This window comes from Phalacrocorax carbo, chromosome 14 (assembly GCF_963921805.1).
Source record: "Phalacrocorax carbo chromosome 14, bPhaCar2.1, whole genome shotgun sequence".
Taxonomy (NCBI): Eukaryota; Metazoa; Chordata; class Aves; order Suliformes; family Phalacrocoracidae; genus Phalacrocorax; species Phalacrocorax carbo.
Window position 1 is genome coordinate 8,977,535 of NC_087526.1, and position 27,786 is coordinate 9,005,320.

Genomic DNA, 27,786 nt, shown 5'->3' on the forward strand with positions numbered 1-27,786 from the left:
CACTGTGGTGAGCAGGGCAGTGGCACATGGGGAGCCCCAGGGTGCCAGCTGGGGGCTGAAGGGCTGGACCCCACGCTGCAGGGTCTGAACCAGGGGCTCAGGAGGGCTCTGTCCACCCTGTGAGCCCTGGGAAGCCCAGGGTGGGGTCTGGTGCAGAGCTGGCAGAAGGGCTGGGGCAGGTAGGGGAGAGGTGACTGTCGGGCAGCAGCAGGCAGCAGCGGGCAGCGGCACGGGAAGGCCTTTGGCACGCAGTCACGAGCCAGGAGCCCATTTCCCCACAACAGGGGCCGTTATCAGCAGCGAATACTCGGAGCAGTCCCAGGGGGGACCTCCAGCCCTTCCCCTCCACCTACCCCACCACTCTCCTGCTCTGGCCCACGTCAATGCCGCCGCGAAGGTGTCGGAACAATCGCCTGACAAAGAGCTATTTTTAGGGCCGGGGCTCAGGGCGAGGATACGGCCCTGCCACTGACAATGGGGGGAAGGGGGCTGGGCTTCCCCCGTGACCACTCGGCAGCAGAAGGACCTGTAAGATTTCCTCGATGACCCAGGCCCGTACAATACAAGGAAAGCACAAGAGGGAGATACCCCCGCCAAGACGAGCTGCTCCTTTACCTAATGGGAGTGACCTGGGGTGAGGGGCTGTGAGATTCAGGCCAACAGCCTCCCACAGGGGAGACTCCCACACCGGGAGGGAAGCGGGGTGAAGCATGGCTCAGGTTTCCATAAGGCCTCAGCTGTGGGGAGCCTCGTGGGGGGCCAGGCTGGCTCCTGTCTGTTTGTGCCACACACCCAGGTGCTGAAGGGCACAGTGGGTCCCTGGGGGGGCAGGGGGTGCAGACACAGCTCAGCACAAATCCCTCTCCCCTCCAGGCTGGCTCACAGCTCTGGGCAGTCTGCAGCACTTGGCCAGAGCCTGGCCGTGGTGGCAGGGCAGTGACCAGCATGTCTCCAGCCAGCCCTGCTCTGAGGGTGCTGTGAGCCAGGGCGCACTCCTGCCCTGCCCAGGGGGCTTGGTGGGATTTCAGAAGGAGCGGCAGAGGGGTCAGGCTGTGCCACGATGGGTTTCCTCCTCCCCAGTATCTCCTCTGGCTCAGCCCATGGTAGAGGGGTCAGCAGACGATCTGCTTTGGCCAACCCTTGGGGTAAAGCTAATCTACTGGGCTGCATGACAAGAAATTGGGGCTAAAACCATGAAAGACAGCAAGTGAAGGTCACTGAGCACCAGAAGGGGTCAGGGCTCAGCCCAGCTTCGGACCGAAGGCCCTGCTAACACAGCGGGGGTGGGGGAGAAAAGCCCTTTCCACCAACCCCGCCACAACCCCTGCAGCCGCACGGCTCCGGGACCCCCCGGTGCAGGGCAGCCTCCGGCCCCGCCGCTCCGCAGCGTCCCCACGGCCCCGGGGGCCGGCGGGCCCGGCTGGCCTCGGTAGGCCGCAGTTGCCACCTGGCGGCGGGCCCCGCGTACTGCCCCGCTGAGGGTCTCCGGCCGCGCCGCCTCGCGCCGCCTCGCCTCGCCTCGCCTCGCCTCGCCTCACGGGGCGGCCAGAGCTGCCCGTGCCGGGACGTGGCCCGGGGGCACCGAGCGGGACCAAGGCCCGCAAACCCCCCCGAGCCCTCCCCTCACCGCCGCCCGCCCCGCCGCGGACTACAACCCCCACAATCCCCTGCAGCGCGCAGTCCCGCCTCCTGCGCATGCGCGCCGCGCTGCTTGCGGGGTTTTCCGCTTCCGGCGCGCCTCGCTCTGGTCCCTGCGGCTGGCGGCCGAGCCTTGTGCCTCCGCCATATTGTCTGTGTGCGGCCGGCTGGCGGGCGGCGAGCGGGCGGCCGCGGCAGGTACCGGCGGGTGGCGGCGGCTCCGGCGGCCCTCCTGGGGCTGCGAGACGGAGGGGGCGACGGAGGGGAGGCGCAACCGTGTCTCCCGGCCCCCCACCCCCACTTCCCCCTCCCCCCCCCTTCCCCCCCCCCGCTCCGGGCACGGTGTGGGCTGAGGGGCTGGGGCCGCCCCTCAGGAGAACTGGGTCGCGGCGGGAGGCCCGGCCCGGCGACGCTGAGGGGGAACCAGCGGTGGCGGGGAGGGAACAGGCGGGCCCGCCGCCGTGGGGAGGGCAGGCGCCCCCGCCTCTCGCCCGCGGAGGGTGGCTCCGTGCCCCTGCAGCGGGGGGGCTGGGCAGGGCGCTGCGGGGGGCCACTTTGGCTGCCTTCAGCCTGGCCTGAGATCGGCTCTGCGGCCCTCCCGCTGCCCCCGGCCACGCAGGAAGGGCAGGGCCCCACGGAAGGGTAGCCTTCCCCTCCCCCCGGCTCTCCGAGTTCGCACGGTTAGGCGGTGTGGGTGTTATTTACTTAAAAGACTGTCTTGCCTTTTCGCCGCCCTACCTAAAAAAGCAGGGGGCTGCAAGGTGCACGGAGGGGCGAGGAGAGGCCTGTTTCTTCTTGCTCCCACCCGCGGCCGTGCAGGGACTCTGTTCTGGGCCTTTCTGGGTGGAAGAGAAGGTGGTTTTTACAGATTTCCACACCAGTCGCTCTCCTCTTCTGAAAGCAGCGGTGGTCAGTCGCGCCCCTGCTCTAATTTAGTTAATTGTTCCTCGGGGCAACGAGCTGTGTGGCAGTTGGTAAAATATGCTTTGTAAACGAAAGGGCAGGTGAGATTATGAAACCTCAGTGTGTTGTCAGATTACTTTATTCTTTCTTACTAAGGGCTTTGGGTACAACCGATAAAGTTTGGATTATGGACACTCAGTCAGTATATATTGTGCTGACAGCAGTAGTTGATCTGTGCAGAGACTCATGAGGGCATTTGCCTCACTTTTGCAAACTGAATTTATGGATCCTGAGCCTGTGTTGTTCAGTGGCGCAGTCCTTCGCGCCCATGCTGAGCCCCGGTACCCATGAGAGGCCTGCAATGGTGGGGGGTGTGCACTGTTCAAACCTGCCACTGGGCTGGGGTGTTGGAGAGCTGCTCCTCTGCTAATGAGTGATGCCAGGCAGAAAAACTGGGTGCTACACATGCCTCTTTAGAGGCGGCCATGCTGCATGCTCCATGTGTGCTCACCTGGCTCATGCAAGCTTTGTCCTCAGCACACTCTGGAAACAGCTAGGGAAGAGCAGCTCGTTCTACGTCTGAGGGTCAGCACCCGTTGGGTGTAGCTGTGGGGGCATCATCACCTTTCTAGAGAAAAGCTCATGGAGAGAGCAGTGTTTCTGCTTGGGGGCAGGTAGCAATTTATTTTGCTCTTTGTATGCTCTCTTCAGAAGCATAATTGTTGCTCGAAATATTCAGGCTCAAACAGAGTTGGTGTTCCTGCTGTAAGGCCAATCAACCTGGGTGTTGGATGTGATTCTGTCAGCGCAGATTCTGGGTGTAGCATAGGTAGGTGTGGAGGAGTCGCTCATCCTGTGCATTGTTCACAGTGGCGTGATGTAGAAAAGGGCAAAGCTTGTGTTAGGAGAGGGGAGACTGTGCTTGGGAAGACTTTAGGCAGGATTTGGGGGAAGAAAGGTTGATCGGCTCCTTAATTAGTCCTAGAATTAGGACAAGGGTAATGTTCCAGTTCTTACAGCACAATGCTGTGTCTGGGTGAAACATACCAACAGCAGTATGTCCTCTGTGGAGGCACACCATCTCTATAACTGGAAAAATAAAACTGGAGTAGGATGCAGCTCCCACTGACAGAAAAGTGTCCACTCCCATGTACAGGGCAGTCTGCTTTCTACCCTCAGGAGATCTGCCTGTGTCTTGGGGATGGAAGTCTGGCTCTTTAGGTGCCTCCTGGCAGAGAAGGGTTTGTAAAGGTCCAGACCTTTGCCTGAGTATGAAGTACGTAGGTCTTTGCTGGTAGACAGTGATTCTTCCCTTTCATCTTGGCAATGGAGAGAAATTCCCTTTTTTTTTACCTTTCTCTGTTACCTGGTAATAAAGTTTCTATCACTTCTGCATTGTTAGAGAAACCTTGCTGTCTTCTAGTTCCCAGAGTAGGCAGTAGTGGAGATTTCAGTGTCCATGTCCTGAAGCTCAGACCAGTGAGCTTGCCGAGTTGGATGCTGCCTGCAAGGAGTTGAAATGGGGTTGAGGAAGGTGGTAATGTCAACCCTGGAGTGAGGAAGGTAATATCATCTTGGCCTTGGGTGTAGCAAAGGAGGGGAGGCTAATGTAGCTGAGTAGCTGGGTAATGCGGTATGGTGGGTATAAGCCTCAGAATGTGGAAAAATGTGAGAGAATTGGATGCTGGAGGAGAAAGCAGATACTTCCAAGTGGGAGATTCAGAACAGCTTCTCTGGGTTTGGCAGGGCACGTGAGTTCATGGATTGAGGAGAAATGGGTTCTAGTGGGAATCATAGAATCGTTAAGGTTGGAAAAGACCCTTAAGAACATCAAGTCCAACTGCTAACCTATCACTGCCAAGTCCACCACTAAACCATATCCTCAAGCACCACATCTACCCTTCTTTTAAATACCTCCAGGGATGGAGACTCCACCGCCTCCCTGGGCAGCCTGTTCCAATGCCTGACAACCCTTTCAGTGAAGAAGTTTTTCCTAATATCCAACCTAAACTTCCCCTGGTGCAGCTTGAGGCCATTTCCTCTCGTCCTATCGCTTGTTGCTAGGGAGAAGAGACCGACCCCCGCCTTGCTACAACCTCCTTTCAGGTAGTTGTAGAGAGCGAGAAGGTCTCCCCTCAGCCTCCTCTTCTCCAGACTAAACAACCCCAATTCCGTCAGCTGCTCCTCATAAGACTTGTTCTCCAGACCCTTCGCCAACTTTGTTGCCCTTCTCTGGACATGCTCCAGCACCTCGATGTCCTTCTTGTAGTGAGGGGCCCAAGACTGCACACAGTACTCGAGGTGCGGCTCTTTGGAAGAAGGATAGTAAAATTGGCAGTAGGTTCTAGCAAGTGTGGAGGAAATAGGATCATGGAATGTTTCATGATATTAAGTGGAGTTTAGTCTTGTGCAGGGGCAGTTAATGATACTTGTTTACTTGAAAAAAGCTGATGAAACATGAGAATGAAGATGCAAACCTGTGAGTGGGGATTACTGGGGAGAGACTTGGTAGAATATGATTTCCTGAAGGTAAGACACAGAAAGACTTTGATATTTGAGATTTGGGGCATTTTCAAGCAGTGCAGGTTAGGTAAATACATATGAAATGAGTTTGTGGTAGGAATCTTGGGAGGACAGGGTGTCAAAAGGTGGTTATAGATTTGTGGAGTGGTAGAGAAAGAAACTGGTTCTAATGTGATAAAAGGGATGGGGGATGTGATTTTTTCACAATTTTATTAAATGGCAGGTGTCCTTACCTTCTACTTGATTTATTTTTCTGCATTTTCTTCTTACAGAACTAATTTTCTCTTCTTGTCTTTCCTCATGTCCTCTGAGGAGTAAGGGAAAGGAAGACAGGAGAAGCAAATGGGTGACATTGTGGTGGTGTGATTAATTTCATGTCACATTTCTGAAGAGGCAGGGATTTATTTCTGGGTTACCAGACCTGTCCCCTCTGCTTTTCCTCCATTGCTAACATTAAGGTATCTGTTTTATAAGCTGTCTGGGCAACATAGATGCTATCTTAGATTTTATTGTCCCATGAGGGTCTTGAGAAAATAAACCACAGATTTTGAGACCAGGAGGGACTGCTGTGCCTTAGTCTGGCTACAAACATTATCTCATTTTGATTGCAAGAGAACACTTGGATAATTTTTCTGAGCTTGGATATCTCCTTCCAGCGGCTTCCAAGAGCTGACTTTCCTGGAATTTTACAGAACCTAACTGGAGAAAAGGAGTTTTCTTTTGGATCTAGAAAAACTGTTTTGAAGAGGAGACTGCAGCTTTCTGAACCGATGTTAGCGCTCTTGCTGAAAGCAGAGTGGTTTTACAAGCTGTTTTTTGGACCCTGTTTGCCATCTATGTGCCAAACCCATCTCTTGGTAGGAAAGGTTGGTAAGAAATGCTATTGTTGATGTAATGTTAGGATCAATGGTTCACAGATACCCTCTGTTGCTCAGGTGTCAGTTGCAGAGAAGCAGCAACCTGAGCCTGACATGAGTCTTACCGGCTCTTTATTCAGACTGTTCTGGACAGTTTTAGTCAAACAAATTATTTTCCATTTCATGCTGCTGCTTTCGGAAGCTGAAGAGCAGAAGCGAGACGTTGGAGTTCTTTGTGGACTCTAGACAATGCCACCACAGACTCATATTTGGAAGATTACAATTTCAATAATTGTGATTTTCCAGAGTTTATTTCTGTCCTTATGACCGATTTCTAATTTTGAAGGAATATTACCATTTACAGGGAGGCACTTTCTGAAGTGGGCTGTCCAGCTGTTTAATCTAATGGCTGGGTTATGTTATGGCAATTTACTTGAAGTGAACGGCAAATAAAATGTGTACTAGATGGAAGCAGAAAATAATTTTGGGCCAAGGTGGAATTTGGCTGCAGGTTGCCAACTGGATAGTCGTGTCTTCTGGTGTTAACAGCAGTCCTAGAAAAATTAAGTTATTACATCTGTTTTTGCAGAGAAGTAGGCTTCTGCCCATGCGCCTTCTGGAACAACCAAAGGGTAAAGTAGTCTCTTTTTTTAATTAAGCTAAGCGTAGGGAGAGTCCAGCATGTTCTGCAGTGTTAACACAGAATTACATGCCAGAATTTGCTTTCCAATGGGTGGGAGAGGTCTTGCCATGTTGTGAAGAAGTGCCCCCAAACAACTCCTGCACATCCAGGGAGGTGAAACAGTGCCTCTCCTGTGTTGTGGCCAAAGCCCTTGGAGAAGGCAGTTTCTCAGTGCGTATTTGCACACATGTGTGTGAGTTGTCAGTGAATCTTTGTTTTTAGTGTTCTGGCAAAGGATGAGCGTGGACATGCACAACAAATTAATTTCCAGTACAGAAAAGCAAGGGTTCCTGCAGTGTTCTTTCTCCTACAGGTTTTGTCACAGATTTCTGTCTGTTACCAGTGTGCTGTTTCCAGCCTTGCCTTCTGCAGATTAAGCAGCACTTTGATTGAACTCCAGCAGGGAAAGGAGGGCTTTTGCTCACTCAGGAAGTTGTGCAGCATCCAGATTCATGTCAACTCAGCTTACAAAAAGTTACAAGTTTTGGTATTTTAGGACATATGGCATTCAGGCAAACGTCCAATGTGTGCATCTTACCAGGCATATAAATGTATACTCATCCTGACATAATGCTGTGCAGTGGCTTTACTGGGTGGTTGCAAGGTGCAAAGAGAGATGCTGTGGAGATGGACAAACTTGTCCTTGTATGTGGCCGACAGCGGTCTGGGTTTGTTTGGCATGGCAAGGGTGGGTTCAGCATTTGTGTTCCTGCTGGGTTACGGTGAGTGATGAATGATGTGGTCACCAGGCTTCAGTTAATCTCCAAAACAGTGGTGTGAAATATTAGAATCTTAGTCAATACATATACATCACCTACAGTGTCTGGGAGAGCTGCTGGTCTGGCTGTAGTTGTATAAAACCAGACCTTGGTGTGTTGTGTTAGGGTACCCGGTGCATAATAGATACTGATTTCTGGAGTTCAATAGCTGTTTTTTCCATTTGGCTTTTGGAAGAGTTGTAGCTAGGTTCATCTTGTGTTAATAATGATGAATTTTTAGAGAATTATATTAGAACAACTACTTTCTGGCAGGGGTTTGCACCAGGTGTCTCTTGCTGAGCCTTCTGGATGACAGCTGAACCATGAAGATGGTTTGCAGTGCATTGCCTGCTCAATGAGAACAGCTGATCACAGGGATTTCCTGAAGAAATAGTTAAATGCAATGTATGCTGGTTTATCGTTTGGCTCTGGTAACTCTCTGCCTTTAGGATTTGCATGATCAGGTAAATTAAAAAGGTGTAACTTTTACAGATGGTAGGTACAGTTCAGTTATCTGAGTTCTAGCTAAATCATTCTCTGTGTGTGAATCATAGGAGTCAAATCAGCTGAACGATTGGCCTGTTAGTGCCCTGTGCTTACTAATTAACGAGGAAAACAACTGTGTCACTTAGCAGTAATTAGGAAGGTAGAACTTTCCAGAGGATGCTGCCAGTTGACCTGATGTCAGCTGTGAAGAGCCTGTAGTTGTGCTGAAACATTCACCTTCATGAGCCTTCAGGAAGAGTGACCAGGTGTTGCCGGGATCACAGAAACGGTAGTTTTGGTAATTTACTTGGAAAATACTGTCCGAAGCTCCAGCAGTAGGAGCTTTGGTTTTAGTAACACTCTTAGAATAATCACTTCACGCTGAGATCCTTGTTAGTGCTCTTGTTTTGCCTTTAGGTCAGACCTGAAGAGATGTACATGTCTCTAAAAAACCCCACCACCTTTGCTGCACTCCCTGCTTGGCCTGAGCTGTTGGGACAGGGAGGAGATGCCAGCATAAGAGTATTGTCATCCGGTTCTGTTTTGGTGTGTGTGTGCTGACAGGTGAGTTTGGCAATTCCTGGTTATATTTGTAGCCATTTTTATTTTATTGTGTCAGGATTCTTCAGTGCTGGCAGTAATGATACCTGCTGTTGTTTGTGGGACTTCAGGAACTGTGGCAGGGGAAGCTGCAGGTGTGGCAAAACAACAGAGCCTGTACTCAACTGCTGGGGCTTGGGTGTCTTGCCGGTGTCACTGCCCACTGCAGCTACACATCCTCATCCAAGATCAGACTTGGTGTTTTTATGTTAGGGAAAGCTTTCCCTTTACTCTGTGTGCTGCGGACTAGCTTAGGTCTGAAAATATAAGGGAGAGTCCATTATTTTAGGGGGGTAAGTGGTAAGAGGAGAGCTTTCAAAGCTGACTGTTCTATATAACATCCCTTGGGAGACAGTGAGCTGGCAGCTTTGTGCTGCTGGAGAAAATCCCGGCTGTTCTGCCCCAGGTACATGTGCTGTTGCCAACACTGAAGTTTTGCAGAGGACAGTTCTCTAGCTAGGCTGAGATGCTGGAAGGTCTGCATAGAAGGTCTGTGTAAGCTTCGCTAAAATTTAGCTGTTACAGGTCTGAACAAAGATAAAGACTGTGACAGAACTTCTGCTAGGAGAATGTGTGGGCACCAGTGATACTGCCAGGGCAACCTGGGGAGTGTCAGACGTGATAGACGCTGCTTTCTACATTTGTGAAGTGGGAGAGTTACGTTTTCCCCAAGGCTGTGGAGGTTATAAAACATGGAGTTACAGTAAAACCATTTCATGATCAGTCCTGTGACTTCTGTATAGATTGTGATCCTCATTACAAGGGGTGGCCTCTTCATTGGCAGGAACTGCAGGGAATTCAGGGGAGGAATTGGTGAAGTTGATGAAGGAAGAACCAGTCTCAGTTTTAGGATATTGCTATTATAGAATTACTCCAAGTGCTTCTTCCAGTTTAGCTAAACCTGTCAACTGTTTTCCCTAGTGACTTCTCATGTCTTATTTTGAGTTAAATCACAACTGTTCCTGTTTCTTTTTTTAAAGAATGGCTGAGGTCTTTATATTGTTATATATTATTATTATTTATTTTCCACAGTCAGACAACCATCTATGTAGAACATATCTGGAAAATAATTTTGGTGGAAAAATATAGTTAGAGCAGACTGTGCTGTTAAAAGTTTTTTCTTGGTTTTTTTTTATTTCAAACATAAGCTTTTTTAAACTCAATTAGATTTTAAAATCTCATTTTCTAGTGATATTGCCCCTTTAGTAGGTAAATGGTCTTCAGGAAAGAATGTAAAATGTCAGTTTCGTTAATCAAGGCTTGTTTCTATTTCAGCTATAAAATCATAGAAAAATATAGGTTGCAAGGGACTTCTGGAGGTCATCTGTTCCGTATTCGTATTGCTGCAGTTCCAGCATCATGAAAATATGTGGCATGGTTTTAGCTGGGATAGACCATGACAATATGCAAATGAGATTTCTTTTGAGAGATAGAATGTATTTTTTATAAAATTGGTTACTATTATGTCTTCTTTTAATGGTAAGCTGTGTTTTGATTAGTGTTGGCTGCCAGTAGGCTGTACTGTAGTATTTAAGCATGTCTTGATCTTTTAATTTCAGTGGTGTTCATCCAGTACTAGATGTTCTCCAAACACTGAAGAAGTGAGTGCTCCTTCCCTGTGAGGCTTGCAGGCAAGGCATAAGTGGGCTATGTGAAGGAAATAGTTACCAGTTTTATCTGATAATTGTAATGCTTTCTCTTGCTAATAACGCACATTATACACTCATGATTTCAGAGGGTGGGTTTGAGCCATTTACTATGAAAGGTAATGTCTCACTTGTGGTTGTGGATAAAAGAGAGGAACAACCTTTTTATTCCAGGCTACTTAGTGTAGTTCTTCTCTCAGCTGACAGAGGGCTTTTCTTGTTTCAAAATGAACTGGCTGCTGTCTGACTGAGCCTGTTTACAGTCTTAGCCTGTCACAATCGCTGCTGGTAATAAGCTTACATGGGGAAAGTAGAAGTGAGAGGAAAGTGTCTAGACCTGTTTGAGCAATCTGTACATCTCGCTTTCTCCTTGAGAGGAAGATGAGGTTGTCTGGGATGGTCTATGTGGAATTGATAAAGTGATGGAAGTGTTTTCTTGGCTCTTTGAGTTTGGCTTGGTGCAGTTTGGGGCCTTTCTTACTCCTTTGGGACTGCTCTCTGGTAACTGAATCTGAGTTGAGGGGCGTCATCAGTAATGATCACGTTTGTGGGGTGTTGAATATAGTTTGCTTTGCTCTACCGGGATGAACTTGGAACTACCCAGCAATATACTGCTCATACCAAGGGCAGCATTGATGCTGGTAGCAGCAATGCACAGGGAAGCCAGTGTCAAGTGTTCTTCAGCGCATTGTTTATCCTCCAAACCTTATCCACAAAGGTCGTCTCTTGGAGAGCACTTGCAGGTTCCTTGGGACACCAGTCTTCTGGGAAGCTCTTGGCTTCCAGCTCACTGGGAGTCTGTATGTGTGATGCATCATACTGGTGCGACTTCTTAGGTTTAAGGTTCTGAGTAACTGTGCTTGAGAGAAGCTCTGTGCCAAAAACATTTCCATTTAAAAGGAGGAAAAAAGATTCCGGTATCTGTTATTCTTGACTAAAAAAAGGAGAGGTGAGTTTTTACTAGAGGCTAAGTAGGTGTGTTTGTCAAACTAATTTGCATAGATTTCTTAGCTATGTTTTGTTGTTACTTGCTGTAAGTGGATAAATCTGGAAAGAGAGAGGGCATAGGAAATTCCTATACTCATTGGGTATAGGTGCTGTAAGTATGGATACTTCACAAGAAATCAAGTCCTTGATGGGGGTTGCCATTGGGATTAGAGTGCGTGTTTGGGATGATAAAATCCCCTTTTTTAAAAAGTAGGTGGGTTGTAACAGTGCTTTAAAATGTTCTAAAAATGAAATTCAAAGTAAACGTTGAGAGGCTTTTTACCATTTTGTTGAACTTTAGGCACAAAGCTGCTCAGACAACAGGCTACTGTTAGAATAATTCAAACTTTTAAGAACTGATCTCTTAATTAATAGGCCTTGCAATTAAAGAATTCCTATATGATGGCAGCACAATTGTTTCTCTTGACTGGGGCTCTTGGGCACTCCTGCAGCATAATTATCAGTGGTACAAGCAGTGTTCTATTTGGCCATGTTCTTGTGATTTTTTTTGTGGTTTGATTTTTGGGTTTTTTTGTACACAGGATGTACACAGGCCTAGGTGTGAAAACCAGGCACTGACATTTTTGCATGTAGCTTGTTTGGTATAGTTACCATGTGAGTGCTGTTTGGTAATGCCTTCCCAAAGGGTGTCACCACAAGTGCTGAAACAGAAGAGCTGTTCTCTGTCCTTGCACAGGCAAGCCTTAGCATTGAACAGTGTTTTTCAGATGGTAAATGGAAGCTTTGTTTTCCTCTCTGTGATCCCTGCTATATTGCCTAAAAGCTCATGGTTGTGTTTCCTACTTAAGGACTTCTCTACCAGAGAAATTAAAATTTTCAGAGGTGCATTGTGTTTTTTGGAGATTCTCAGGACGACACTGGACATGGCAACCTGATTTAATTATATATGCTTTGACTAGATTACTTTCAGTGGTCTCTCCCAGCATAAATTTTTCTATGATTCTGTTCTTAATGCAGGAATTAATAAATGACATGCTCTGTTTGGTTTCTGACTGCAGAAATAGAACTCATCTTTTAAAACAAGCTCAGGACACACATCTCATCTAGGTGTCATTGCTGCTCTTACTGTAGATTTTCTGCCTTGAAACTGTAAGATAAACTGATATTTGCATGACCACGCCTGTCCCCATTATTCGTCCCTATTTGTGCCGGTCTGTTCTATCAATGAGCTTGGATCCACTGCAAAATTATCCCTCTCTAGGGGCAATAAAAGCAAAATACATACAAATTCCTTGGCAGTTTTGAGCAGAGAAAGTTAAAAGCTTTCAGGCAGGGTAAGTGTGTATGTGCAGAACTTTGCTTTAAAACCAAATTATCTGTGTAGACTGTCTCCTCTTCTTGTATAAAGAACAGTAGACAATAATACCTACCTTCATAAACAGACATTGAGTGCCATTCTTAGAAGCTGCAGTCTGATTTCCTGAAAAAGCCCTTCTCTGAGCATTCTGTTACAACACACAGCTTGTGCTAGGCTACAGCATGTGACAAAAAATATCCACTGTGCAATTTGATCTGTCTTTAGATAATGTGAGTTTTCTTTCTTTTTTACCGTGCTGAAACTGATGTTGCTAAGTTGGATGAGGTGGAGAAGTCACGTGTTCCTTATTGATACTGAGCTGTGCTTAAAAATTAAAATTGCTTGGTCATCTTAGAAATATATAGCTTCAGTTAATTCCCACACAGGAGTATTGGGCAGAGGAAATCAGCTGGTGCGTGTCCTGCTGGAAGCACATGGAATGAGGAGAAATAAAAACACAGTGATTAAACTTCGAAATCTAATAAATTTCACTATACTAAAAGTGTTCTAGTAAACTTGCATGCTTTGTTAATGCCTGAATATGTTTTGGAATATACGTCTAACTTCTGAGTGTCTGAGTCATGGCACATAAATGGTTTGAGGTCTTAGATGATTGCTGCCTAATCGTCTGAAAGTGTATTTTGTTAGAGGACTAATATTTTGTCCAGGAATAGTTTTTTTTCTATTAAGTAATACTTCATATTCTTCCATTAGCTGAACACCTGGCTGAAGCGCCCCATCCTTCCTTTATTGAGCTGAGGCCTCAGTCACACCTCTGTTGTGGACTTTGGAACAATGCCATGTGCCTTTTTAACCTTGGCTGGATTACCACAACCCCGTATACCTGGAGCTGCCTTTAACACCGTTTCTGTGTCAGTAGGTCAAAAATATACCCACGCTGCCAAGGTCCATACCACCTGAGGAGGCTCAGTCCATGCCAGAAAGACACCTTACCTACATTTCTGCCTCCATTTCTGCAGAATCAGCTGCTGGTCAAGTTGTGTGACATGGTGAAAGACATCAGATCTGTGTTCCCCAGGTCTTCCTGGGCCTCCATGTGTCCTCCACCATCTTCATAGGCAGTGGTTCTTGCTGTGGTCCTTGCAGCAGACTGAAGTACTGCAGACTTTGAATAAACGACAGGATGCTGCAAATAGAGCAGGATTTCACGTCTAGAATTTTCTTCTGGTGTGATGTATCCCAACAGCCTCAGCTTAGTGCTCTGAGCAGATTTCTAGGTTTTTCTGATTAATTTCTGATTAATGGGGCTGCTACTTCCTCCTGCATTCTGGCAGTTGCCCATTTTCTGCAAAGGGATAAGACTGGCTTAGCAAATAAATACATTATATTCATTTAGATTATAGCACTGCCCACTGATTGAGTGCCTTTCTGTAAATAGGGCTGTATAGTCTCTGCCACATGCTACACACTAAACAATACTTTCATCTTCTGATACAGCTTCCTTCCTTGTAAGTTATTTTGAAAGCTGACAAAGAGATTCTTGTACTTAAATATTTTAAAAATGTGTTGACTTTCACTCATGAAAGACTTCAGAGGTAAAAAGGCACTACTTTTATTTTAGGTAGGATAATATTGATATAGAAGTTACTCATGTCTTAAATATTCAGAAATTAAAGCATTTGTCTCTGACATACAGTAACTTTCTTTTGAATTATTTTGACTAGTCTCAATACCAATAAAACTTAACAGAATTTATGCAAAAATCACATTGTAAAGAGGAAGAAGTAGAGGTGTTTACCAAATCCTTTGGACAAGCAGAATGCAAAGAAACAGATGTTGCAGCAGAATTATCCTTTCATGTTTGGGTAACGCATCATAATCCAATGCAGATGTCACTGTCTTTTGGACAGCCCAATTTAATGTCTTGACTATAGAAAGTTGTGACCAAAACTGGTGCCCCATCCTAGCAGAACTCTTCTGGATGCCTCAGTTTGTTGTGAAGTCTGTTGTGAAGCATCCTCAAGCCGTTTAATTCCTGAATGGTTCGTAATGACTGGCCTCTGTATCTTCCCAATGTCCTTCGTTGCCTCACTGCTAGTTGGGGATGTACTTTTCCTCATGATGGTCTAATTAGTGTGGATGTAGTTTATCACTATAAATGTCCTGCATCTTCTTGAGAATGTTACTGTGCTAGGACGTAATTGTGTTGTACAGCGTGGTGCTGCTCTTTTCCTTAGGTAAGCCCAGAGACAAGACCCAGTGGCTGCCTGCTCTATACGTCTTGCTCACTCTCAAGTGGGCACTGGGTTATTTGCAGAAGTTACCTGTTGTGAGATGGTGGGATGAGATGTCCGTGCAGGAGGACATGAACAGAGTAGCAGAAGCCTTCTTTGGAATATGTGGAAATGGGAAAAATGTGCTATGAAAATCCCCAGAGTGATGATCAGACTTATCTTTGGATAATGTTTTGGTCCTGGTGCTCCTTTTGGGTGAATACATTTGAATTTTTATTTTGTGGGGAAAGTAGCATGGGTGGCTGTGTTGAAATGCTGTTAAGCTGTTTTATACAAGCCTGTATAGTAATATAAGGGTTGGAGGGTGCTTAAAACTGAGAAGATCCGTGCTCTGACACAGTGTCTCGATTTCTCTGCTCTCCTCCAGAAATCTGCTCCTGAGCTGACTGGCCTTGCTTTGTACAAAAATGCTTCAGTTAGTACCTGCATCTTCCAGTGGACAGAAGGGGCAGAGTAGTGGTCTATCAGTTCAGGGTTTTTTCTTTCCACAGAATGAACCAGTGTAGCCATGCAAACCTTTGTGTGTGAGCACCTGAAAGGCTTCGGACCTTTTAAGAATTACAAGTAAATCCTGAAGTTCTGATTTAAATGAGAATTAGTATTTCTAGCAATTTCTAGCACTTCAGAAAGTGCTTAACTTAGGTTGCACAGGTTACCTTGTTGATCTGTCAGTTCTATTTGCAGAATCGCTTATTAGTGCATTGCAAGAGGCAATAATTGTGCAACCTCAAGCAAGGGAAGTGTTTTGGTTACGTGGGATGGCACAAGACTTCTTCCTCGATGGGGGAAAGATTGCAGCCAGTGGCTCTTGCTTTAGTTCTGGAGCTGAAAGGAAGGAGTCTGCAGATACAGAGCACGTTGCATTTCGTCCCTTTTAGAAAGTTATCTTTGCAACCGTAAGTTTGAAAGTACATGCTGAAAGTCGCAAGGGTGGGGCGATGGTGTTACTTTTGCTAGCAGGGCCGAGTGGTCCCGTCCTGTGTGAGAGAGAGCAGACAAATTGTTTTCAAGGTCTGACAAAGGATCTCAGACCTGTGGCTGGGCTCCAGCCTCTCCTTCTCAGCAGCTTTTAATGATTTACTTAAATATTTTAGTACCTTGACGTTTTAACCTCTGGTTTGTTTTCTCTCTGCAGGTGGAAGAATCTGAGGCCTTTATCCTCTGCCAGCTTTGCAGTTCTGGTAGCCTCTGATCTCAGACATTTCATCATTTCTGCCTGCCAACCTGTCTGATATGTCGGGACCCGTGCCGAGCAGGGCCAGAGTTTACACGGATGTGAACACACACAGACCCCGGGAGTACTGGGACTATGAGTCACATGTTGTTGAGTGGGGGTAAGTCTCTGGGCTTCCTGTTGATGTCCCTGGACTGGTTGGAAGGGACCTCAGGGATCATCTAGTCCAACCTTTCTAGGAAAAGCACAGTCTAGACAAGATGGCCCAGCACCCTGTTCAGACGATTCTTGAAGGTGTCCAACATGGCTGAGTCAACCCATTCCCTGGGGAGATTATTCCAATGGTTGACTGTCCTCACTGGAAAAAATTTTCCTCTCCTGTCCAATCGGAATTTCCTCAAGAGCAACTTGTGTCCATTCCCCCTTCTCCTCTCCATGTGATTCTGTGTAAAAAGGGAGTCTCCATCTTCTTTGCAGCTACCCCTTAAGTACTGGTACATGGTGATGAGATCCCCTCTAAGCCTCCTTTTCTCAAGGCTGAACAGCCCCAGTTCTCCCAGCCTATCCTCATATGGCAGCTTCCCAGTCCTTTGATCATCTTGGTGGCCCTTCTCTGGACCCCTTCCAGCCTGTCCACATCCTTTTTGTGTAGAGGGGACCAGAACAGGGGATCAGTCCCTGTAGGATTTGACATAGTGGAGTGTGGGGAGTTCAGGCACCTGTGCTACGTTAGACTTTTTCATGCTCCTTGGCAGATGTCTAGCATGCATGGCAGTGTTAGGATCACAGGTTTTCTTCATAATTGCAGAAATGGCAGAGTAACCTGTTGTCTGTCTGAAAGTGATTCTTATCCAACTTTTAAATCTCCAGCAGAGCAAGAACATTTTCAGCAGCTCTCTTAGGCATTTGTTTTGAAGAATATTTGCCAGGTAGTCAGGAAACTTGTCCTTTCACAGGGCAGAAAATCTTTATCTGAAACAGTCTAAGCAGCCCTGGGTGTGGGGCCAAAAAGAAGCGAAAAGATATGTTGCTTCTGACTTGCCTGAGTGAAGATACTCAGCAGACTTAAATAGGTACATGCTATTTTGTGACTTGTTGCTCAACTCTCCGTGAGTGACTGGAAAAGACATGTCTGCTTCTTTTTGAAGGAGGTATCTAAATTGAGCTCATGACTAAACCATCCAAGAGTCAGACAGCAGTAGTGCTAGCTTTGTAGCTCTGTGTTCCTGCTTTTGTATGGCAGGGCCCAGACTAAGTTCTGCCTCAGCTTTGGTGCAGTTCTCGGTTTCTCAAATATACAGACTCTTCTGAGCATAGTGGTTTGTGCCTAGTCTGTTTTTAAACAGGCTAGCACTTAATTTTTTGGTGTTACTGGCTTTGTTGATTTTTAACAACATTATACAAGGAAAAATGTAGCTTCCTAATATAGAGACTGGTGAAAGGGATAGCTCAAGTTTGATGCTGAAAAGCGTAGTTGGGCTTTTGTTAGCTGCTACAGAAGAAATAAGTTCTGCATTGAATTGAACTTGGGCGAGTAGAAGCTCCCTGTTGTCTCCCAATTCTTAATCATCACTTTCAGGAGATGTAAGACTCTGGTTAATCCACCTTGTCTGGAAGGTGAGGCAGTGATTTAGTGTTAAAGATCACTGTGTAAATTCTGATGGAAATGACTGAGCTCTTTGGAACTCTAACTTTTTATCTCCACAGAAATCAAGATGACTACCAGCTAGTTCGAAAATTAGGCCGAGGCAAATACAGTGAAGTATTTGAAGCTATCAACATTACAAATAATGAAAAAGTAGTTGTTAAAATTCTCAAGGTGAGCTGGGGATTGGGTAAAAGATAAAATCTGTCCTGAGCTGATCAGGAGGCCAGAAAGTGCAGCACTTGGTCTAAAACGTTCAATATTTTAAAACTGAAATCCTTAAAGCCTGGCTTTGGAGTGTCATTCAGTGCCATCTTTTTGAGACTCCTAACAGAAGCCCTACACTTGGTTAAGTTAGATCTCTGCCTATAAAGAATTAGCCTCTGTCTTAAAGAAGTCCTGATGTGTAGCACATTTTTACTTGGAGCTAAGCGACACTTCAACAGCTGACTAGAAAATTCTCACCTCCTCTACCAGTGCCCTGGCATGCTGTCATGTGGAGGGAGGTCTATGACCTAATGGGATCATTGACTTTCAAAGCCACTGATTAGATTTAGGAACTGCTAACCTTAAAATTTTCATTTCTGCTCTGCATGTTCCATTGCACACATAATATCCTTTGAGACTGAGTGAGAGTGTCCTGGATGCTGATTATTTAACAGCCTTGATTGGTGAAATACCTTCATTTATTGGTGCTCAGATAGCTCATGGACTTCTGATAGTTATACATTTACCACATGCCAATTAAGATGTTTTGGACTATCCAATAAAGTTCAGATAGCTTTAAGAAAAAATGCCACCTTCCTAACCTTCACTCACATGAAACTGATGTTTGTAGCTGTCAGGGTTGTATGGTTAGAAAGGAGACTGCAGGTATTTCAGCCCTTACTGGAATGATACATAGTCAGGTAACAACAAAATCTAGCTGTTTTGAACTTAACTTGCAGAGGCTCCGAAGTATTTTGCTGACTTGCAGTCACCTACCCTACCTTGGTCATCTTGATGTTGAGCTGTCTATTAGCTTCACTTTATTGGAGTGCTTCACCTTACACTTTGGGTTTTCATTCTTCAGCCTGTTAAAAAGAAGAAAATCAAGCGTGAAATCAAGATCTTAGAGAACTTGCGAGGCGGTCCCAATATAATCACTCTTGCAGATATAGTAAAAGATCCTGTGGTGAGTATGAAGGGAACTTTAAGGATACAGTGGGGTTATGGGTGAAGGTGCTGTGTTTGACTTCAGCTCTGATCTGGCTATTTGTTTTCCCCTGCTCTTAAATCCTGTTTTTGAATTGCTTAATCAGATCAGTTCTTAATCTGATTAACTTCTTTTAGAGGGCCCTTCCCCCACAGGTCCCTTCAGCCCCTCACTTGATAAGGATGAGATACCAGTGAACAGAGACAAGTTAATTCATTCTTCAAACAGTGCTGCCAGGGGCTGCAGGCTTTTGCTCTGCTTCCTCTGTCTGAGGGGAATCATAAGTATGTCTGAGACAGAGGGGCTTCTAGCTGTTTTAAGAGTAAAAATTAATTCATTATCCTAAATGAAAACATATTATCTTAAATTAACATGGCTGAACATTTTTCTTTCTGTTTTAGTCTCGGACACCCGCTTTGGTTTTTGAACATGTAAACAACACAGACTTTAAGGTACAGTGTGGGACGTGAACTTCTAATGTTTTCCATTTGAAAACCACTCGTAATTTTTTCGGGGGAAAGGCAAGTACATAGGGGGCAGGCAGGTTATTTAATCATTTCCTTCTGTCATAGTAAATGTCTTTAAAGGTAAATACACACTAGCCCTTTAGTACTGTTTTGCCACAGAAGTTACAAGATGAGAATCCAGATTTCAAGTGGTATTTTAACCTTCAGAGCAAATTGCAAATTAATCTGTTATCTTGTGGACAAGGAGTGCCTGTCTTTTTGAAACAGTGTGCTTTTATGTTCAGTGTGTAACTATTTATTGGAACCATTTTAGATGTGGACAGCTGCTTCTGTGGCTTTCCATACTCCTGGGAAAAGGGATTTAAATGTTTCTTTGTCCCCTTCCCTACTGACCTGCCTCAGGAGAAGAATGGCTGTGCACTGCTGTCTGGAATAGCTGCTTAATGTTGCAGAGCACCGTCGGTCTTTTTGAGACCCTGTCTGCTGGGCAGAACTCATGCTGCTGGTGGGAGAGTGCAACCTGATAGAATTAGTGACAGGAATCGGAATGTACTGTCTGAGCAGAGCTGGATGTAAACTGTGTATGTGATGTGTAAGGGAGAGGAATAGTCTCATGAGAGTCAGATGCAGGATCAGAGTAACTTGGGAAAATTTTACTGTTGCTCCAAATGGGTTTGGAGAACTGCAGCAGCACAGAACAGGGCTGGGTTGTTCTGGAGCGGCAGGGGTGTGATATTTTTCTTGGGTGTTGAATACTGATACGATACGTTTGTATCCCACAGCAATTATACCAGACATTAACAGATTATGATATTCGATTCTATATGTATGAGATTTTGAAGGTAAGTTGGTGTTTTGCTGTTTTACCAGTTTATTTTCAGATTTGCACTCAGATGATTATCATGTCACTAAGCGGGGGGGAGGGAAGAGAGAGCCTGTGGAAGAATTGGATAGAAAAATACATATCAGTATCAGTTGTTCGCTTTGTTTCTGTAATAAATTCTAGTCCTTTGGTTTTTTTACAATAGCGGAGCCTTTGGGTACACAGAGATAATTTAGGATCCTAAATCAAAAGTACATGTAGCCTCCGAAAACAGGAAATTGTAAGCTGCTACTGGCTGGTTTTGTGCCCTAATGTGAATCAAATGTATTTGTCCATTCTTCTGAAACAAATACTTTCTCTTCAGGAGTCTGGAGAAGGGGAGACCTGTTTGATCAATAGTGGCTAGTAACTCTGCTCTTAGGGAATCTGAAATTCCATTTTTATGAGGAAGTACATGAGGTGAAGTCAAAACACTTCTGTTGCTGGGACCCCCCTTCGAAAGGGGGCTTGAGGTGTTTTCTGTGGTCCATGAGTCTAGTCCAGGATATAACACTGGACAGTAAAGTCTTGCCATCTAGTTAGACTTGGTATATGTGGAAATACTTCTGAATATGATTGAACTTGAAAGGTTCTTGTAACTCAAGCATTTGTTTCTTTGTATGTCACCGACAGGCTCTAGATTACTGCCATAGCATGGGAATCATGCACAGAGATGTCAAACCCCACAATGTCATGATTGACCATGAGCACAGAAAGGTAATAACGTGGGGCAGGCTGGAGAGGTCTTACTTTTCACTTGGCAGACTAGTATCCCTTTTGGGTACTCCTGCGTAGGGATACTAGCAGACATCTTTAAGGGGGGCTGCGCTTCCATCATGTGGAGAATTGTAAAATGAACTGCTTTTCTTAAGCTTTGGAGTTACGTGTAACCTGTAAATAGGGTTGGTAAGAGAGGTATTTTATTTAGACTGGTTGGTGATTATGGGTGTGGGGAGAATATCTAAACGGACACTCTGATCAGTATCAAATTAAATTAAAATAGATGACTTGGTAAATGAAGCTTCAAACTAAACTCACCTCTAGTGTGGTTCAGCCAGTGGAGAACTGGAACATCCCTTGAGCCTTTTTTCTTTGTTTTCTACCATTTCTAGCTTAGACTAATAGACTGGGGTTTGGCTGAATTCTATCACCCTGGCCAAGAGTACAATGTCAGAGTGGCTTCCAGATATTTCAAAGGACCCGAACTCCTTGTAGATTATCAGGTAAGAATTACCAGGATTTATCACTGATTTTTATACGGAAAGTCTGTGCCATTTCACGGTAGCAAACCAGAAACTCAGGTATCTAGACACCTGAAGCTAAAGGTAGTCCATTCTAAAATGTATCACAGACAGCAGTAGCTATAAAGCCAGTGAATTAAAGAAACTAACGAGTAGCCTGAGGACCTGAGGAAGAGCCGCAGAACTATTGTCATGGGTCTTGGAATACAAATGTAGAATATTTTTTTAGCAAGGCTGCTTTTGCAGTAAGGTACAGGAATGAAACAAAGTCCTTGTGGGAATAGCTAGTACTGCATGAACTTGTAAATTAAGCTATAAAAACATCCCCATATCTGATGCCAGTTTGCTTTATGGAAATGTTGTGGGCTGGAAATAGCAGTGTAACTGGTGACTTTCAGATTTGGCGGTTCTGAATGAAGGCACTTCCTCATCTGCCCAGGTATCTTGTGGAGTCCACTTGTAATGCTTCCCTTCTCTACATGCGCTTCTCAATGATTCATAACTTAGAGGTCTGCAGTGAAAATACAAAAAGGCACTGGTCTTTAATATCTTTGTGGATAAGGATGGAAATAGGATACCTGATGTTCTCCTAATTGCTGTATCCCAGTTTGAGTAACTGGAACACTGAGCTGAACAGTGATCTAATGATGAAGATGCATAAAGATATTTCAGTCTGTCCCCAGTGTAATGTGGTTGTGTTTGTATCACTGGAGGGAGGGGGGACCCTGTTAGTAACGGGCATCTGTTCCGCTTAATTCGTTAGAAATTGAATTGTCCTTCTGGTTTTGTACAGATGTATGATTACAGTCTGGATATGTGGAGCTTGGGTTGCATGTTGGCTAGTATGATATTCCGAAAGGAGCCATTTTTCCATGGCCATGACAACTATGATCAGGTGAGAGCTGGTCACACGCAATCTCTGTTCTCTTAGCATAATGAAGGCTTCCTTGTTACACTTCTATCAAGAGATCCAAAGAAGAATTTAAGCATTTCTCTAATGGCTTCTTTGCTCATTTTGAAGCCACGTTCCCTTTCTCAAGTGTGAAGATTATCTAACCACTTAAATAGAAATAAATTTATAGTGCTTTGTATTTATGAGCTCCTTAGTGGATATCTGGAAAAAGTTAAAACAATAGTTATATTAAAGCTGGTGTGGTCTGGTACATCGGTTGACTATTCCTGAGGTTACCGAAAGCCCCTGCCACTGCCCACCCTCCTTCCCCTCTGTATAGAAACTGAATTTGGTACAGTTTTATAAGTTTCTGAAATCTTTGATGCATTGCCTTTAGGCAAAATTTTTTATACTTTAACATGTGCTCTGCATCTGAACTAATGTGCAGACATTCAAGAACAGTGACCCTCTGTTCTCAGACCTTCATTCTGGAGCCCTCTGGGGTGGCACTTCAGCCTTCACATGCAAGTTACAGAGTTTCTGCTTTTTTGACCAGTTGTTCTTGCTTCCCCACCCTGTCGGTTTTGAATATTTTCTTGCTACAAAGGGAGTTAGTGTTGCACGATTTCAAGTTTTAGTGATGTTAGGGTATGCAGCTCCCTCCTGGCTGTCGTGGGATACTAAGTTCTGGCTGTGAGCAGAGGCATGTCCATTATGCCTGTGGCTGTATCTGGCCAGGGAAGACAGAGCACAGGGGTGACCCTGTGGCTGCTGGTTCAGAGCAACAAGGTCAAGTTCAAGCTCCCAAGGCAATGTGCTGCTGTATCTTCACACTGGCTCTGGCATTATCATACCCTCGCAGTAGTGACTTCCTTTTCTGTTTGTTCCCAGCTGGTGAGGATAGCCAAGGTGCTGGGAACAGAAGATCTGTATGACTACATTGACAAATACAACATTGAACTGGATCCACGTTTCAATGACATCTTGGGCAGGTGAGCCAAGGTCCAGAGTAGCTCAGACAGTTACTGCTTTGTCAACAGACCTTGAAGTAAACAAACTTAGGCTTATGGGAGAAATTGGAGCCAAGGTTCTTGAACTGTCACTTTCTGCCTTCTGCCAGTGCTTCCTATGGTCCTTTGTCTGCAAATGGACTTGAGGAAAGGTTTTTAAATGTCACGTAGGCAATAAATGAACTGCTAGAGCATAAAGCATGAAAGGCAAATGCTCCCTCCATTATTCTGGGGAAAAAAAACAGAACAGTGTTTCTCAGAATTACAGTGCAGAAAATCAGGTGCTGCTTCAGGTGGCATTTACATATCTTTTCCTGTATTTCTATGTGACACATACAAAGCTACTACCAACATTAGTATGTTGGGGGCATAAGAGAAGAGCAGAAGCTGGGATTTTAGGCCTCTAAATCTATTCTGAACTTGAGTCCTCATGCTGCCCAGGGCTGTGGTGGCTGTGCCGCCATGTGGAGACATGGTGTACTGCTGCTTCGTGCTCTGGTACGGTTCAGCCCCGTTGCTGCCGCACCAAGCAGCAGCCTCTCCCAGAAGCAGACATCTGTCGCAGTTCTTGCTCTTTAAGACAGTGAATTTTGGCATTGATGTCCCCTGCCTACCCTGATTTAGGTATCTTTTTCTGCAGACACTCCCGTAAGCGATGGGAGCGCTTTGTTCACAGTGAGAACCAACATCTGGTGAGTCCAGAAGCTCTGGATTTCTTAGACAAGCTGTTGCGATATGATCACCAGTCACGACTGACAGCAAGAGAAGCCATGGAACATCCCTACTTCTGTAAGTATCAGCTGCTGTCATCATCCACTGCCCACAGAGTTCTTCCTCTGCCTCTGGGAAATCTCTGTTCCAGTAGGTTGTACAGATAGGAGCTCAGAATGGCAACATAACAAGCCTGGTCTTTGCAAATAATTGTGCTGGAGCTGAGGCTGTTTGGTGGATAAAGTAGGGCACTGCCACCTACACCACCCGAGGAAACAAAGTGTTATATGCCCATATCAGGCCAGTGAATCAGCAGCACTGTGTTGAAGAAGCTTTGATGCTAAACCCATGCTAATTTCAGCAGGTGTTTGGATACATGGATTCTTGTGTTTTGATAAAACCAGAGAACTGGTTTGTTGAGAAAAGGCCCTTTTAACTTCTTTTGTTACTAAATGTGTACCTTAGTGAACAGTACATTCAGGTCTTGATTTTGCAAGCAAAAATGTAACTTTCGGTAGTAAATGTTTTTAAATGCTTGCTGTTCTTCATACATCTTGATATTTAGGTTTTGAAACAGCTTTAACAGTGCAAAATATGAGTATTTGCTCAGTTATATTTTTTCTTGCTGCTGATTGGACTCGTGTAATTAACAGACAGTATAGATCTGTATTATGCCTGTGGCAAATGTTCAAGTGAACTGTTTTGCAAGTATGAGCATTAGTAAAGCTGAAAGCTTTGAATGTGAGAGTTGGACAAACAGCTAAATTAAATTGTGTCCAAACAGGTTGTGCTGAACTCAGCCTGAGGAAGGGCAAAATTTGAAATTGCCTTATCTGAATGCAGTAGGCTTGGGAGGCAGGAAGGGGTTGTCCCTCTTCAGATGGTAGTGTTATTTACGCATAGCTGAAAATAAAGAATTAGTGAGTAAATTGGGACCATCTTACAGAAGACAACACGCTCCAGTGACACTCATTACAGCTCACAGGCTGCTGTGGGTTGTATGGAGATGTGATATATGATTGTAATTTGTGATAATCTTTGATTGCTACACCCATTTTCTGGGTTTGGCTTTATGCAACTGTGCAGTTGCTTAGCACAGAAAGGAGATCGACTTCATTTCCTTTACCTTTTGCTGTCAAGCAGTCCTGCTGAACTCCAAAGCGCATTGTTTAGGTGACTTTGCAGTGATCACATTACCTTGGTACCTTCTTGGGTGCTTCCCATTCAAATTCCTGGAAGCTTCTGTGTTCCAGTAGATGATGGTTGATATTATTTGACGTACACAGCTTGGCAGGGCTGGCTGAGCACAGAGGTCATAGGCAGAGTGCTTCAGCTGCTGTCTGGTGACACAGCATCTAAGGGTAGTGTGCTCTTCCTAGATCCCATTGTGAAAGACCAAGCTCGGATGGGCTCGTCCAACATGCCGGGTGGCAGCACTCCTGTCAGCAGTGCGAGTATGATGTCAGGTGAGTTCTGCTCTTGACTCTTCTTGGTGCGTGGTATGTTAAAGCATTTATGCGTGCTGTGTGGATGTGAGGATCCAGGAGGGTGAGTTTTGCAGGTGGGGCATTAGGTCATCTCCTGGGACTGATGACAAAGGCAAGGAGGACTATGATGAAGTGGGTGGGAGAGTGCGATAAGGCCTCACTGCAGCCTGACCTGCTTTTCTGGTCTCATTTTAAAAAGTGCTTTGCAGTTGGATTTTTTTGGCACCAGTTTGAAGGACAGTGATTCTGCCACACACCTGCCCATCAGTGACACCTGTATGTACACAAATTGCACTTTTTTCAGAGGCTGCAAAGAACAGTGACAGATCTTTAATCTCAGCTTATTTTGGCAGTTCTGAAAATGTAGCAAAGCGGCAGTAAACTGACCTGCAAAGATACCATTTACTTTAAGAAGCTGAGCTGTCCTGGATAGCGATGAACGGGTTTCACTCTAATTCCTGCTTACCTGTCTCTCTTCCAGGGATTTCTTCAGTGCCAACACCTTCACCCCTTGGACCTCTGGCAGGCTCACCCGTCATTTCTGCCACCGCCACTCTGGGGATGCCCGTTCCAGCTGCTGCAGGCGCTCAGCAGTAGTGATGGGCTCTGTCTCCTGCTGCCTGAGCTGAGTCAGGTGGGGAAGAGGCTTCCCCCTCCACCTCTCCTCAGGATGCAGCTCGTGCCTGGCAGGGGAAGGGAGGGGATGAACGCTTTGGAGGCACCGTGTCTGAACTGTTGCTTGTGGATTTATAGTAGTTCAGTCATTATATACAAAATTATTATAGGCTGATTTTTCTTTTTTTACTTGAACTTTTCGTAACTCAGGGGATTCCCTGAAAATACCTACAGATGGAAAATTTCTCGGACAGTTCCCCCCCACACCCCCCACACCCCCCCCAAAAAAAAAAGTACTCGTCATTTAAGAACAAAGATGAATCAACAGCATTTCCAAACTCTTGCATCCTGCTGGAAATATCTTCTCTTCATGTTCCCACCATTACTCCTCCACAAGCCTACACCTTGGGGGATTGTGCTGTTCTCCAGAGACTACCAAACCAAGTCTTCGTGAAGCAGGGGAGGGGAATTCTTAAAGTATCACTCACTTTAACCCCCTGTCCTGCATATGACTCAGCCAGGGTACACTGAGGAGACAATTCCAGTATGGAAAGGTGGTATAAGCTTAAAAGAAGTAAGTGCAGATAATGTCTGAGACCCTAATTGGAATGAATCATATCTCCTTAGGAGCCAACCAGAATGCCAACTCGCCCCCTTGCATGTAATTTTAGTCTTAAAAGATGAAGTTACTGATCCAATTGGAGTCCTTGCCACCTCCTGAGGAAGGTGGTCCTGTAGAGTAAGCCATACTCTAATCAGCCCCTTTCTCATGGAGGGTTCTTCCTGCCATTGCTTGGCTTGGATCTCTGGAATTAGTTTGTTATTGGGTATATTGGTTTTAAATTGTTTATATAGGTTTCAAGCTGGTGGCTACTTTAAAGCTGGAAAAATCAGACTGCGCCAAGTCCGATATCACATCTTCACCCACCATCCCCTCCCTCACGTGCCATGTGGTGAGAATACCAGTTACCTCACAGTCTTGTAAATATGCACTGAGAGGAAGGAGTGAGCAGAAGTTAACTTAAACTGAAATGGTAGATCAGTAATTGTGGACAAATATTATCATTGACAACAGAAAAGCACCCTTGTTACAGCCCTGCTACCCCTTGCTGTGTATATATACTTTGTCCTTCATATGTGAAAGATCCAGTGTTGGAATTCTTTGGTGTAAATAAACATTTGGTTTTATTTATCGAGGTTAGATTTAAGTTCCCTGTGTAGAGGCCTCCCTAGGGTGGCAGTACACTTCAGCAGAGTGGCTGACAGTCCCATGTGTATTGGGGAGGCTGTGTCCCTCGTTTGGCAAGCAGTGCGGAGAAGCCATACACAAGCGTCACAAGCCAAAGTGTCTCCTGGGGCAAGGATCTTTTGCCATAAAACCAAAAAAAACCCTCTTCTGTCTCAGCCCTGATGAGTGGAGATGCTGAACCACTTCATAGGGGTTTTTGTGTCTGTTGCCATTCATTGGATTTCAGTGACTTGTTTCCAGTCACATGGGGCTCAACAGGAGCAGCTGTAAGCACAATGGCTCCCATCCTAAACCCTTCGCAGCAGTTGCTTGTCCTGGGTGTTCAGTGCTCTTCCTGTTCCTCAGCAAGTGCTGAAGCCTTGGCCTTCAGCTCCTGCTCATCCTCTGAGCACCCATCTCTCATTTGTCCTTTCTTTTGGGGGGGCGATGGCCATGTTCCACATCAGTAAATTTTGCACAGTAGGGTGGCGTGTGTGGGCTGGGTGAAACTCACTGAAGAGAAATGGGGCAGGAGAACATGAAGCACAGCCCCTTTCTGTGAGGATCGCTGGCAGGGGAGATGGGGCTTTTCGTGTGCACCAGGGT

General features: G+C 45.5%; 1 protein-coding gene across 2 annotated transcripts; it reads left to right on the forward strand.

The window, feature by feature from the left end:
* The first annotated feature begins 1,729 nt into the window (after positions 1-1,729).
* On the forward strand, positions 1,730-27,148 carry CSNK2A1 (casein kinase 2 alpha 1). 2 transcript variants are annotated; one of them, XM_064465514.1, is made up of 14 exons: positions 1,759-1,836; positions 8,265-8,411; positions 15,789-15,987; positions 17,535-17,646; positions 18,545-18,646; positions 19,069-19,119; positions 19,917-19,976; positions 20,630-20,713; positions 21,109-21,219; positions 22,031-22,132; positions 23,021-23,121; positions 23,780-23,928; positions 25,230-25,316; positions 25,819-27,148. In XM_064465514.1, exons 3-14 carry the CDS (start codon positions 15,887-15,889, stop codon positions 25,932-25,934), a joined length of 1,176 nt encoding a protein of 391 aa, XP_064321584.1. In that variant the 5' UTR covers positions 1,759-1,836; positions 8,265-8,411; positions 15,789-15,886; the 3' UTR covers positions 25,935-27,148. The 2 variants fall into 2 exon arrangements, with proteins under 2 accessions (XP_064321583.1, XP_064321584.1); XM_064465513.1 differs by lacking the exon at positions 8,265-8,411 and having other exon boundaries at positions 1,730-1,836.
* Positions 27,149-27,786: the final 638 nt, after the last annotated feature.

Bases quoted from the DNA above. Each gene is read 5' to 3' on its own strand.
- CSNK2A1 (XM_064465513.1), top strand. From the start codon at position 15,887: ATGTCGGGACCCGTGCCGAGCAGGGCCAGAGTTTACACGGATGTGAAC. The intron at 17,647-18,544 runs GTGAGCTGGGGA...TTCATTCTTCAG, and splicing joins TAGTTGTTAAAATTCTCAAG to CCTGTTAAAAAGAAGAAAAT. The intron at 19,120-19,916 runs GTACAGTGTGGG...TGTATCCCACAG, and splicing joins TAAACAACACAGACTTTAAG to CAATTATACCAGACATTAAC.